This window comes from Stegastes partitus, unplaced genomic scaffold (assembly GCF_000690725.1).
Source record: "Stegastes partitus isolate 25-593 unplaced genomic scaffold, Stegastes_partitus-1.0.2 Scaffold224, whole genome shotgun sequence".
Classification (NCBI taxonomy): Eukaryota; Metazoa; Chordata; class Actinopteri; family Pomacentridae; genus Stegastes; species Stegastes partitus.
Genome location: NW_007577955.1, coordinates 58,606 through 72,896, shown reverse-complemented (window position 1 = coordinate 72,896; position 14,291 = coordinate 58,606). Strand labels below are relative to the sequence as shown.

The 14,291-nt window shown below is 40.0% G+C and overlaps 2 protein-coding genes across 5 annotated transcripts in view; both read right to left on the bottom strand.

The window, feature by feature from the left end:
• Window positions 1–7,841, bottom strand: part of slc44a4 (solute carrier family 44 member 4) — a 25,005-nt gene extending 17,164 nt beyond the window's left edge. For 2 of the 3 annotated variants that reach the window (XM_008281123.1, XM_008281125.1), the window contains exon 1: window positions 1,944–2,062. In XM_008281123.1, the coding sequence (XP_008279345.1) occupies window positions 1,944–1,986 (43 nt within the window). In that variant the 5' untranslated portion in view covers window positions 1,987–2,062. Of the gene's footprint in view, window positions 1–1,943; window positions 2,063–7,835 lie in introns of those variants that run through there. The other variant, XM_008281124.1, reaches the window with a different exon arrangement.
• Window positions 3,405–14,291, bottom strand: part of ehmt2 (euchromatic histone-lysine N-methyltransferase 2) — a 21,663-nt gene continuing 10,776 nt past the window's right edge. For both annotated transcript variants that reach the window (XM_008281126.1, XM_008281127.1), the window contains exons 12-28: window positions 13,546–13,689; window positions 12,852–13,174; window positions 12,522–12,755; window positions 11,382–11,464; window positions 11,033–11,139; window positions 10,566–10,688; window positions 10,362–10,463; window positions 8,876–8,980; window positions 6,856–7,010; window positions 6,571–6,738; window positions 6,345–6,489; window positions 6,165–6,242; window positions 5,912–6,027; window positions 5,439–5,525; window positions 5,270–5,348; window positions 4,310–4,485; window positions 3,405–4,168 (exon numbers count right to left, since the gene is read on the bottom strand). In XM_008281126.1, the coding sequence (XP_008279348.1) occupies window positions 3,988–4,168; window positions 4,310–4,485; window positions 5,270–5,348; window positions 5,439–5,525; window positions 5,912–6,027; window positions 6,165–6,242; window positions 6,345–6,489; window positions 6,571–6,738; window positions 6,856–7,010; window positions 8,876–8,980; window positions 10,362–10,463; window positions 10,566–10,688; window positions 11,033–11,139; window positions 11,382–11,464; window positions 12,522–12,755; window positions 12,852–13,174; window positions 13,546–13,689 (2,406 nt within the window). In that variant the 3' untranslated portion in view covers window positions 3,405–3,987. The remainder of the gene's footprint in view (window positions 4,169–4,309; window positions 4,486–5,269; window positions 5,349–5,438; window positions 5,526–5,911; window positions 6,028–6,164; window positions 6,243–6,344; window positions 6,490–6,570; window positions 6,739–6,855; window positions 7,011–8,875; window positions 8,981–10,361; window positions 10,464–10,565; window positions 10,689–11,032; window positions 11,140–11,381; window positions 11,465–12,521; window positions 12,756–12,851; window positions 13,175–13,545; window positions 13,690–14,291) is intronic.

The following is a 14,291-nucleotide window of genomic DNA, read 5'->3' as shown; positions in this document are numbered from 1 at the left end:
TATATATATATATATATATATATATATATATATATATTCATTCCACTGTATTATTGTTACAATGTGAAACAGGTGCATAATACATTTCACTGCACATTATACAATGTCTAATTTTGACTGTGACCAATAAAGGCCTTGAATTTTGAATATTTACTTGCCTTTTAAAATCAGTTCCCCTGTTGCCTCAAGCAGCTTCAACATATTTTCCGGTCAATGATTTGCAACAACCCCAAGCAAGTCACTTATTTCCCAACACTGAGTGTCTATACTTTCGAACAGAAACAAATGTTTAACTGCTATGAACAAGGAAACAAAACACAACGACCTATTAACAAGAAGCTGTCTGAAATCTCTCACTGTTGTAATGGGTCAGGTTGTGCCATCAACACTTAAAAGGATTTGCACTTCCTCATGAAGGCAACTGCAACAGTAGAGAACTATAGAAAGCTGATTTCCAAATAGAGAACATGTTAATGCATTTACATAAAAAGACTTTTTGTGAACCGAGGTTTACTTGTTACAGTAATACCATGTTTACTGAAGGGTTAGCCCAACCCTTTGGAAACCTCATTCGCTGTCATCTCATCCTGTCTTTCTGTGTTTTTCTAAGATATTTGAGGAGACATGAAATGAAATCCGATTGGTTATTTACCCCCAGGGAGGGTTTGTTTACTGTAGCCTTGCTAAGCCTCCCAGACTGTCAATAGACTTGTGACTACATCAATTCTTCAGATGTCACAGAGAGTAAACAGGGATGTACCAAACAAAGAAGGAATATTTCAGTATCAGCAGGGGCAGTAGTTGGAGAACTTCTCTTTTCAAATCCTAAACACAACATGTTTTCCTACAGTGCATTTTGTCATTAACTGTTCACTGTTTCAAACTGAACAGCTTGGTTGGGTAAGCATTCAAGAAATCACAACACCAGCCAATGATTAAACAATTCTCAGAGGGTCCCAGCAATAATATTAGAGCTCATTAGTTGATAAACTAGGCAAGCAACAGTGCAAACATTTTCATGAAACCAGTCATTTGAGTATTTCTCAAACAAAACACAGTGACAATTCTCAACTGGCTATGTGACGGTACACTCTGACTTCTGGACTGCTGGTCAGACAAGACAATTTCAAAATGTCAGCATTAGGAAATGACATTACAGAAAATAAATCAACAACTACTTAGATGATCAAGAGAGAAAGTGAGTAACACTCTCAGCTGTCTCAGCCAGGGGCATGCAGAACGATCACATCATCAAAGCTCAGTGCAGCTGCACTCCCTGACAGGCTGAGCAGAGAGAGAAACATGGCTCCAACTTCAAGCAGGTTTAACTTGAAGAATGGTCAGACGGGCATGTGGTTGCAACGCGGACCGAGGACCCGACCAACGCTGCTTGCAGCTTTAATTTTGTTTGATCTTAAGTCTGTCAGGTGTTTTGACTGATCCATGATAAAACTGTGATCTACTTTGATATCTGGATCGTTTGTAAAACAATAACCATGCTCACTGATGTTAGCAGGTACTAACAACACATGACTACACAGCCTACATTGGGACTTATGCACAGATTTATGATGCACCTACTGTTGTCCCATAAACCACAGTAAACTAGCTGATTTTAATTTAACAAAATCACAAACCACAAAAATAATGGTGTGTAGACAGTTTTGACTTAAACGGGCTATTAGCTACCAGTGATATTTAACATGCTAACACTTAAGTCGTTACACGGAATGAGCCATTAAGTCTAAAAAATACATTAATTGTGAAAATATTCGTTTAAATCAAAGTTACAAACTTTTGTTTTACAAGACAAGACAAATAAATATGATTTACCAGAAATGGCAAACTTCAAGCTAGCTAATTAAAGCTTGTTGTTAGCTAGCGGTGGATATTTTAACTTTAACGGAAAGTGGGTCCTCTGAGGAAACTAACGGCTGACTCACCATACTTTGAGTCCAGATTCTCCTCGTCCTGTTTTTTACCCATTTTCCGCCTCAGCCTCCACTTTTTCCTTTTAAACTCCTAAAACACAACTTCTGCTGCTTTAAAACTTTGTAAACCAGCAGTTAAAACCGTCTTAAAACAGGCTCCGGTGCGTCTGGACGGACTCGGTAACCAAGTGAGCAAATCTTTTCCTTGCAGTTGTAACCAGGCAGTGACGTCATAAGCGCGCACCTGCTGAGGGATGCGCACCTGCGTGTCCGTCGAAGATTGTTTATTTTAGCGAGGAATCACTCCTCATGCCAGGTGACGATTTTGACATATGTATGTATGTAAACGACTTGTCCAGGGTGTCCCCTGCCTTCGCCCTAAGTCGGCTGGGATAGGCTCCAGCCCCCCCGCGAACCTAGTGAGGATAAAGCGGTGTATAGATAATGGATGGATGGATGGATGTAAACGTGGTTTTATCGAGAGAAAACAAAGTAAAATAATCCACCCATCCATTATCTATACACCGCTTAATCCTCACTAGGGTCGCAGGATGTAAAATAATCTGAAGGGGAAAAAAAGCACCATTTAAAAAACAAATCCATTCACTTCCCCCAATTTCCTGTCAGTCAGTTTTGATTCTAAATCGTTGTAGTTCTTTACTGCAACATTTGTTGTTCTGTATGATATCCCTTATACAATATATATAACACAATATATATATATGTTTTTACATATGTTAATTACATATGGTAATTTGCAACTGGAAATTACTTTATCAATACTGTGTACATCTGCAATATTGCAATGTAAAGTGAAATGATTCAGGTGTTAAAATCTCATGTGTCTTGCTATTGCATGCATATCCATAGGAAAAAAGGTTGCTTAATTAAGTTATCACAAACAAAGAACTAATATAAACACAAGACAAAGTCAAGTGTTTGACTATTTCACAATGGCTTTTGCAACATCATTTTCCCTAAAAGCAGTAGTAGTCCTGTTGTTAAAATTTTTTTTTTAAAAAGTGGTTGGAATGGTAATGGTGAACTAATGTGAATCTTCAGTCTTCTAAAACGTGCATAAATGATTAAAACAAAATAATAAATTACCTACTTGGACAGTTTTAGTCAAAGATGTATGCAACTATTGGCAGAGTGAGACACCTTCATTTTAGCTGTATCTTTGACTGTGCTTTGCCCCATCTCTCTTGCTTTGCATTGTGGCCTACATGTCTCCTGCTGATAACACAACAGCAGCAGACAACAGGTTTAATTACAGCAGCCTCGAAACCACACAAAGCTGACAAACCATATGCTGAACACATACAAAGAGTTATTACATAGCTGTATATTTCTTTTAATGCCCCTCAAAGCATTTGGCTGCTGAAGAGTTGCGTTCATGTCCTCCACAAAACAAGATTTATCACATACTGTAGGTCACATTTCAACAAAATAATTAAAGTCAGAGACCAAAGATCAACTCATGAGTTATTTTATTACACTACGTAGGACAGAGAAAAAGATATGTATAAAAAATAAAGAAAGTACAGCTAAAACAATCATCCAAAAACAACACTATCCCTCAGGTCCTCATCAAGTCCAGCGTGGGTGAAGGTCTTACCCATTACCGTCCTATGTCAAAATGCGCTGAGTTTGTTGGCACAACGGAAAAATGTCTGTGTATATATAGAATGTATGACTGGTATATGATGGCATTGAAGACAGACTCCTAATGCACAAGGTATGTGTGTCAAGGCGCGAGTACATTGTGAGATACAGTAAAATTACTGCATATAGTGAATTATAAGACCTCCTGTTTTTCCCCCAAAACAGCAACATTTGAAAAATGTTAAGGCCCATGTCCTGCACTATAGTGGAAATGATAAAGTGACAAATTGGCTGATTTTGGCAGTTTTGAAAAAAGAAAATAACATTTCAAGTAGAAAAAAAAACAGCACCATACATCACAAGCTGAATGATAAACCTCTTAATGGTGTATTTGCTAGTGTGCACATGTAAAACTGAAAAGGTTCATCCAAAGGCCCCGTGGGTGTGTGTTTTAAGAGTTTCCTATCATGGTCATCCCGCAGTCCGCTCCCGATTCTGGGCAAGCCTCCAGCCGAGCCAGCCTGCTCTGTTCCAGGGCGATGGCCTCAGCCGAATGCTTGCACTTTTCTGATCCACACTGACAGGTGAAATACTTGCTCTTAATGTCCCAAAACCGGTCTCCATAGTCAAACCTGAAGACGGAAATGAGGCAAGCTGAGTCACGAGCAGTGCAACATATACCAAATATTACACTGGATTAGATGATTGAGACATTACAAATGAAAATGAAAGAAAGGTAATCAGCTTTAAGCAGCTGCTCATAACTGTCTCACCCGAGCTCTTGCCCACTGAGGATGTCTCTGGAGCTGAAGAAGGCGATGCGAGGGAAACGCAGGTCCTGATGCAGCATGAACACGCGAACTGGGATCAGGTTTGGGTCACACAGGTGGTTGATGAAGCGGCTGATGTTGCCGTAGTAACGGGCGTCGATACAATACACCTCACCATCCTTCACAGAAAATACAAGAAACTACTCAGATAAAGCACACAATGAACAGCTCCTTCTGTGTGACATTACAAGATAAAGATGCCACATGGAGCATTTTCAGATGTATTGTGCAAGTTTTACCATTTACCTTTTGTGTGAAACGAGTTGACTTGTTTAAGGATCTTTATGTTTTGCTTGTTCTGCCTTTTCTTGATTTATTGATCGTATGCGATTTGAAGTTTGTTTTTAGCTATTGTAGTAGCTCTATGGATGACTGAAATGTGTCAAAAACTAATCAGTGGATTGCGGTAATAATATTTGGCACAATGTGCCTCTCTAGGATAACTGACATTTCATCTTTGGTCTTTTGGTGCATCTTTTTGGGTCTTTTATTTCTTAAGATTGCTTTTGGCCATTTTAATGATTAAAAATGTTAAGAAGTATTTGACTCTGCATGTGGTTGAGATCTCAAATCAGACAACAAAATGATACAAACACACTTCAGTAATGATTTCCAACAAAACCTGAGTCCGTGACACAGAATGAGAAAAGACTGTTCTCATCTCAAAAAGAGGTGATTGATTTATGAATGTTAAAAGTGATTAGAACTGTCAAGATAAGACATTGTGTGTCCAAAATGCCCCAGCAAATGACCTGTCAACAGTCACTTGATTCATACTTTATTCATCATTGGATAAATAGGCAGCGTGCCATATACCATTAGTCTCCTTCTCTTTTTTCCATGACATTTGCCCCTTTTTTGCAAATTACATAAAGCACACAAGCCCGTTTTTAAGAGTTTCACCTTGTTGTCCAGGTCAAACAGGTAGGAGTCGTCTTCTCTAACATCTGCTTCTGCATCCGAGATCAACTCACCGACGTATCTGCGTACAAACAGGAAGGAACGGTTGTTTTTAACGTCTTACTTTCCACATTAAAGCAGTCTGACGTGACGGCAGATGGGTTCATCATACTCGCAGATGAAGCTGCCCTGAGGAATATCCTGCAGAGCTCGAACCCCCCAGCCCATCTTCTCTGTCCTGTAGAGCTGTAGACGAACTCTGAGGAGAAAGAAGGAAATAATTAAGCATGAAGCAGCCAGGAGCATTGGCCAATTATAAAACTAAGCTCATCAGGTGGCAAAAAACAGCTTTTATACACTGTTTGTTTGGCTCCCTCTGTCTGTAGTACTGTTAATCACGTGTGACTAACTCAGCTGCAGATTGATTAATAATTAGCATTTTGTCATTGCTGGCCTCAGCAAGTTTTAGAAAATGGATGTTAATCAGTTATTTAGGATTTAAGATGAGAAGGAGTTTTCTCTCAGGACAAACATTTCAACGGGTGATTCTAAAGGTTATAATTCCTGTTTGCCAGTAAGATTACACAGCTGTAGCCTGCCCCGGTACACAGCTATGATACAGTACATCAAATGTGTCATACTTACTTAATACCTGCCTGGACCACCCTGTTTTTGCATGTTCGATAACAAGAACACGCCATGTTACATTCAAATATAAGCGGAGGTTCGATTTTATTGAACTCCTGTAGCAGCCGCTGATCCTGGCAACAGAAAAAATCAAACAAGTTGGGATTAACTTCATCTTTTCAGTTTACAATAAATTCTGGTTATTGATGCTACTGATCCCTGCAGGTTTTCTGACAGTATCTTGTGATGGGACTTTTATAACTATTTTTACCTTGTCATACCAGCAGCGGATGCTGAGCTGTCCACAGAGGCAGTTACTAGAGGAGCAGTCATCAGTGCAGCTACAATGCTAAAGACAAAAAGAAAAAAATGAAAAGAATGTTATGTTTCTTTCAAATAAAAGCTCAATTGTGTTACAAGCAAGTTAAAAAGGAAGTGGAAATGAAATTACCTGTAAATGTGTGATGTTACGGTCTATGTTCATTGCTGAAGTTTCGCAGTTTTCTGAAACATATTTGTAGTCTGAAGGACAACCCTCATCATCCACTGCATTCACGCAGGGGATCGGTACGTTCTCGTATCCCTGCGCAATGTCACTGAAACACAAAGCATGGAGTTACATCAGGAAGAAAATCAGCAGAGGAAAAAAACTACAGTTAAAATGCCACCAAAGCTACCTGCAGATGATTCTTTCTGTCCTTAGCATGCGATTGGTTATCCCTCTTCGAAGCTTCCTGTTGATCTGAAGGGAAACCCACACTGGCGTGTCTGCTCGCGCTAAGGTGAGAGGAGTGTCGCCCTCCCTGTTCATGATGTCTATATCTGCACCTCTAGACAGGAACAACCTGAGGAAAAAAAACAGCCCACAAAACAGCCAAGTGATTTTCTTAAATATGTTGGTTTTGAAGCATTGGGAACTGTAAATTAAATGAAGCTGTAGCTTGTGATTGACATTAACTCACGTAACACAGTCCAAGTAGCCCTCTCTGGCAGCAATGTGGAGCGGCGTGTCTCCATGCACATTAACTGAGGCGAGGGAACAGCCGGCGTTCAACACCAGCTCTGCTATATCCACGTTGCCTGCATACGCCGCCCAGTGGAGACACACATTCAGCTCCTGATGGGAGAGACGGGACTGCTTAAAGTAATAACCTGAAATATTTTTATGCAACTGCATTTATTTTGTTTCTGTTGCCACTTAACTCCAAAACATGTGGATTCTACTCATTTAAAATTTCTAATACCATTTTGTGACTGTATTATGCAACATCCAATTGTTTTTACTGAGTCTAGAGATTCGCAAAATATGACAAAACTCCATTCCCTTGTTTATTTCCTTTCCTGCTGGATCAGAAAGTGCATCTCTAAATGAGTTGTTCAGGTTTCCAGCCTCCTCCTTCTCTGGGCTTCTCTCAGCCTTTCAATGAAAAAGTTTAGCTCAGCTGGATTTAAAGCTACTGACACTGAAACGACCGGTTTGGAACAAAGCTAAAACCAGGAATGTTACAGGCATGGTTGAATGAACTGTGCAGTATTTTGAGCTGACACTTTAAATATACGGGCAAATGAGACTTACATTAACTTGTTTAAAAAGTGGTATGATATGGGACCTTTAACATGCTTTCTTCATCTAAAATCCCAATGTCAAGGAGGCCAATTCCTTTCACACAGAATAATTAAACCTGGGTCCAAGGGCTGCAGACAGTTTGTCAGACGAACCCCAAACACTGAATCCAAGCCACAGTACACTGTGAAGACCGTGAAGCATGGTGGTGCAAGCATCATGACATGGGGCTGTTTCTCTTACTATGGTGTCGGGCTTATTTATCGCATACCAGGGATCATGGATCAATTTGCTTTTATCAAAATACTTGAAGAGGTGATGCTGCCTTATGCTGAAGAGGAAATGTCCTTGAAATGGGTGTTTCAACAAGCGAGTGACCTCAAAGACAAAAGTAAGCGAGCAGCATCTTGGTTCCAGACCAACAAAATTAAGATTATGGGGTGGCCAGCCCAATCCCCGGACCGTAATCCAATCGAATACTTGTGGGGTGACATCAAAAATACTGTGTCTGAGGCAAAACCAAGCAGAGGAACTGTGGAAGGCTGTCAAATCATCCTGGGCTGGAACACCTGTTCACAGGTGCCAGAAGTTGGTCGACTCCATCCAGCACAGATGTCAAGCAGTTCTCAAAAACAGTGGTTATACAACTAAATATTAGTTTAGTGATTGACAGGAATGCTAAATCTTAACATTTTTTTCAGTTTATTGAGTAAATTTTTGAGTTTGTAATGAAAAATGCAGACACTGCTATTTTTTTTTTTGAACAGCCCAAAATAATTTTTTCCTTTATTTTCTGTAAAATAATTAAAATATTGATACATTTTTCTTCATGTTTTGATTTAAAATATAATGTGCAGTGTTCCCAATGAATGGAAATAAAAATATTATAAGGATTTTGAACTTTACTCCCATTATAAAAAACACTGCTATTTTTTTTAACACAACTGTATTTTCTGTTTGTTTTATCCCACCGTGAAATGTTTTTTGTGCTGTTGATTAAACAAAACAAGGCATTTTAAGGTGTCAGATGTGTTCTGGAAAGTGGAAATAATACAGACCAAATGATCAGGCAAGAATATATTTGGTAGATTAAGTGACAATGAAAATAATTCCTGGTTGCAGCCCTTCAGCAAATACAGTTGAGGTGTTGTTTTTCCTATCGAAACAAAAAGTATTTCATGATCACGACTTAAATTGGAGTGGGAAGTTAAGCATTTGACAGTTCTAGAGCTCTGAATGACAAGTATACAGTGACTCAGTGAAAATGAAATAGCTATTCAGTCTGAGACAAAGACTGAATATATTTACAGCTATAGAAGAAGGCAAGGTCTTTTAGTGCAGCTTAGTTAGTAGATATTAGCAGGTTCGCTCGGGGGAGCTGCCAGACATTCAGCCAGTAGCACGTGTTCACTAGTTACCTTATCGTTGATGCTGACGTCAGCTCCTCTGTTCAGCAGCGATTTAATCACATCAACGTGTTTGTGCTCTGCAGCCCAGATTATCGGTGTCCAGCCACCACTGTCCTAAACAGAACCAAGAAGAAGATTCAAATTAGATTACACTGTCCATGTGTTCTTCTTAAGACAGATATGATGCACTTTGCTTAAATTATGCAACTGCAGCATGGATATTGGAGAATGGTACTTTGATGGTACATAGGAGGTCCTTAACCTCAGCTAAAATGCCTAAAAACATTATTTCCCTTGTGAGAAGTTTTCACATTTATTGGCTCATACTGGGGGCTGCAGGGTGGCGCAGTTGGTAGCACTGTTGCCTCACAGCAAGAAGGTTGCCGGTTTGCGTCCCGGTGGGGGCACCGGAATCTTTCTGCGTGGAGTTTGCATGTTCTCCCCGTGCAGCGTGGGTTCTCCGGCTTCCTCCCACACAGTCCAAAAATATGTTGAGGTTAACTGGTAATTCTAAACTGTCCGTAGGTGTGAATGTGAGTGTGCTTGGTTGTCTGTCTCTAAGTGTGGCCCTGCGATAGACTGGCGACCTGTCCAGGGTGTCCCCTGCCTTTCGCCCTAAGTCAGCTGGGATAGGCTCCAGCCCCCCCGCGACCCTGTGAGGATTAAGCAGTGTACAGATAATGGACGGATGGCTCATACTGAATCTCAACTAGAGTTCACCAGAAGGCATGGGAGATAGTCTGAAGTCAACTGGAAGAATGTCTTGGATCTGATAAAACTAAAATTTTGCTTTTTGGCCAACAGACTAGACATTAAGTTTGGTTGATACCAAATCAATTTTAGCAATTTCCCTGAGGTCTTGTACCGAAGGGATTAATAAAGTTTTATTCTAATTCTAAACATCACCACAAACACACTTTTTTAACTGTGAAGCGTGGTGGTAGCATCATGAAGTGGGGATGCTTCTTGGCAGCAGGCCCTGAAGTGTTTGTAAAGGGAGAAGACAATATGAGTGCAGCAAAGTATAGGGAAAACGTAATGCAGTCTACAAGAAAACTGCTTGAGAGAATATTTGTTTTCCAGCAATGACCTGAAGCATACAGCCAAAACTAGACAGAAATGGTTTGCAGAAAAAAATAAAATAAAATTTAGTTGAAAAGCAACAAAGGGGGAAAACTTGCATGGGGGGTGAAAACTTTTTATAGGTTCCGTCATTGTGATTTTCTGTGCGGTTTGTAGAATCACAGGCTTCAATGAAGACATCTTTCTTGTCTAACTGCCTAATGAATGATTGTGTTGCACAAGATATATTCCAAAATGTTTCGATACACAAAAAAAAGTTACGGGAGTGAATTTTGTGACTATTGTTCCACATTAGAATAAAAAACATGTGATCAGGTCTTTTCCTTATCACTTGATTCCTTGTCAGAAAAAGAGGATTCACACAGTTGGAACTTTTATCTAATAGGAAGTAACCAACGGCAGTTTTCTTTACCTGTGCGTTCACATCAACCTGCCCCGTCTCCAGAAGCATGCTGACGATTTCTAGGTTTCCCAGCTTGGCTGCGTGGTGGAGGCCAGTATATCCATCCTCCTCCTTGACCAGCAATGACATGAACAACAAAAGTGAAATTCACATCAACCAAATACATTTGAGTTCACTTTTTTTGGAGATTTTTGTGGAGAGAGAGGCACTTACAATATGATACACGCAGGCACCATTCTGAATCAGGTAGCGAGCCACCTCTATGTGATTATTGATGATGGCTTCCAGCAAAGGAGTCCTCAGGTCTTTGTCCTGGGCATCCACTTGAGCACCAGCCTGTCGGTGTGCAATCAAAGATGGTGTTTAAATGAAGGAAAAAGACTGCAAGAGCTTTTAATAACATACATTACAGAGCACAGCTGCTTCTCTTTATGCTGAGTTTTCACTCAGATATGTCCATCTGAAAGGATAACTCCATTAGACGGTCATGGTAAATAATTTGATAACTAGATAATCATTGTCAAAACTAAATAACATCCACTGTTAACAGCTTTTCACTTTTCCAGCTTGAAATTTATGGCAGTAAACTGAATATCCTTGTGTTTTGGACTAAACAAACATCTGTATGACATGCCTACAAACCACAAAGACAGATGCCAATCACATTTTAAATGTCTCACCTGGACCAGCATGTAGCAGACTTCCAGTAGACCTCTCTGAGCTGCAGCATGAAGAGCAGAGCGCCGGTTCTGGGAGTCGGGCTGATATGTTGGATCTATGCCCTCCACTGGGACACACACACACACACTGACTTAATAAAGAACTCTGATTTACAGCAATCTATTGGCAAAAATCATGCAAATGGTCAGCATTTCTCATAAGAATATTTAGTTTTTATGACAAATCAAGCCCAGACAGTGACTGTTAAATAAGCTTCATCATCCCAACTACTTGTATTACAAAAAGAACAAAACTCATTTTGTCTAAATATACATGAAAGTACAATCCAAAGCATTCGTTGCCACTCACTGAGCATGAGCAGAACTCTCTGCACCTCTCCTTGCTTGGCAGCGGGGTAGAGCTGGCGAGGGTGGAACCTCAGTTTCTTCCTCCTGGTGAATCAAAAACAGCAATTGCCAATTCAGGCCGAGATCCTGTTTTCCTTAGAAAACTATTTAATTTCTTATGGAGGAGCTTGAGCAAACAAAGATGGAAATGTTTTTGCTTGCATTTTCTGCAACATGTAATTTGGCTGTGGCTTCAGACTCATTCTGTTTGCAACACAACAGTTCAGCAGATTTTCTAAAGACGGTTAAGATCTTCTAAATGGGATTTGTTTTTGTCAATTAGCTGCTGACGATGGGGTGTTTCTAAAGCTGAGCTGCTAGCCCTGAAAAAGCTTGAAATAATTTGTTAAGGAAAAAAATTAGACTTCACACTGCATAAAAGACAGAGAGCATCATAGTTTAGGAAATATTTCTTTTATTGCATCTAGTCTACTATCAGCCCTCCTCTTTCAAATAAATGTTCTTTCTCTATTGATATGTATGTGGTTTTAATGTGTTTAGGCTGCTCTTAAAGGTCTTCAGATTTTTTTTCATTTTACAAATTTATCTCACAGTTTGATATCTTGTTTGGCCTGTTGTGTTTTTTTGTTTTATTGTGCTATATAAATAGAATTTACGAGTTTTAACCTGTCTTGATGTTTTGCACATAGTAGAGTTGTAACCACCCATTAGAAAGTAAGAGGTCATACCACTAAGAAAATGTGATTAACACAACTTTGTATATCACCAAAATTGATAATTCAAGTTGCTTTATGTATATATTTGACCCAGCAGATCTTGTCACATTTCCAAAAGTTCTATGATAACTCTATAAAGAATCAAAATGTATTACTGTTTTTTGTGACAAAGACACACGTGCTGATTAAAGCATGTGTGTCTTTGTCAAAACAGCAATACACTCAATTTTCTATGATGGACTGATTAAAGTCCATCATAGAAAATTGAGTTATAGGAATCATCGGAACCTCACTACTACCATGATATACATATAAGTGTATGTAAACTTTTGTCCACGACTGCAGTTTTGTTGCTGCCTGTCTGATAACTGTCTGATAAATTTGATTTGATTCTGTCCATTGAAAATCTAAATCCACTCTCTAACCTTTCTGTGTCTTGTGTGAGGATGGCTTTCTGCAGCGCTGCCCTGCTGGGACCAGGTGGAAGTGCACTGGGGCTGATGGGTTTCCCATTTGGCATACAGAGCGATGGCCCCACGCTGTCCACTCCCTCTTCTGCCGGGGGAACAGTGGCTGCCGTCGCTGCTGAAGCTACCGACTGTGGAGGCTGCTGCTGCTCCACTGCCAGTTTTATCAAACCATGGCTACGCATACGAGCGCTGGGGAGGGGATGAAGGAGGGCAAAGTGCAAATAAATAAATGCTAAATGATTCTGAAATCAGGCAACAATCCTCTAACATGCCATCCAATTTTACCTGACAGGTCTTTCGGGCATCTTCCCATCCTTCATCCCTCCTGTGGATGCGGTGAGGGAGGGCGCTGAAGGGACAGATGGCGGCAGAGACGGGGTGGTGGTGGAGGAGGCCGACATGGTGACCACTGTGGTTGCCGAGGCTGTGGCCGAGCTGAAGGAGGGGATGGTGACCTCCTGGGCCTCGGAGGCGTCTTCTCCACAGTGGGGGCAGAAAAGCAGACCGCCACCATTTGCTCTGCTGCGCCCGCCTCCCAACACCGTCACACAACCCCGGTGAAAACGGTGAGCGATGCGCTGATCTGGGCAGCACTCCAGAAATGTGCCCTGAAAGAGGAGAATAAAGTGAGATGTTAGGGAGGAGAACAAAATCAGGATGATATTGAGGCTGAAAAATAAAAGAAATCAAAGAGAGGAAGAAAGTACAATATCAACTAGGAGAAAGAAGAACGGAAGACATCAAGGAGAAGAAGTAAGTAGAATACATAGGAAAAAAAGAGAACTAAGGGATTCTTTTTAAGTTGTATTTATGTAGTTAAGGCCAAAATCACCAGGGAAAAAAAACAAACATTACTGAGCAGGAAAAAAAAGCCCCAGTTTGATATCTGACTAACATCATACAGACATAGTTGATTATTTCTAAAATAAATAAATAAATAAATAAATAAACAAAGACAGGTAGTGGTTTAAAGACTTACTGCTATGCAGAAGTATCCACAACCAGGACAGCAGTGATGTTTCACCATGTGTGATCGATGGACGTCACAAAGCACCATGAGGGGAACCCGACTGGATGGCCGCATGGTTTCCCCTTTAGTGGTCCGATTGGTGCAAGCTCGAAGCTGACAAACACAACACAGGAGAAAAATTATTACAGGATTCCTGCAGAGTTAACCAAATTGAAGCCTTTTTAAAGATGTTTTAAAGTCACAAATGTATGATGAGTAATATCTCTTTGAACAGTTGCACCAGTCAAAAAATGTGGAAAAACCAGAAATCACAGCATTTTTTTTTTTTTAAATAGATAACTATTTTAATAGTTTGTTGACATGGCACATCTTTGTCTGCACTTCCCAGCTGTAAATAACAATATTTAGTAATATGTGACTTGGAACCAGATAAATGAAAGAAAATCGATGGATAGATTCAAATACTTCATTAATCTTTAATTGGTTAAGTCTTTGATAAACTGACACTTGTCTATTACAGGTTATATAACAACACATAACTGCTGCACCTCCTGCATTCACTGCCTTCAGTGTCTCGTGCCAGAAGCTTAAGCTGCAGAGAACACACAGACAAATGACATTTCACACTACAGGCCGCAACATACAGTACAGACCAGAAGTTTGTACACACCTTCTCATTCAATGAGTTTCCTTTCTTTTCATGACTATTGACATTGTAGATTCACACTGAAGGCATCAAAACTATGAATTAACAC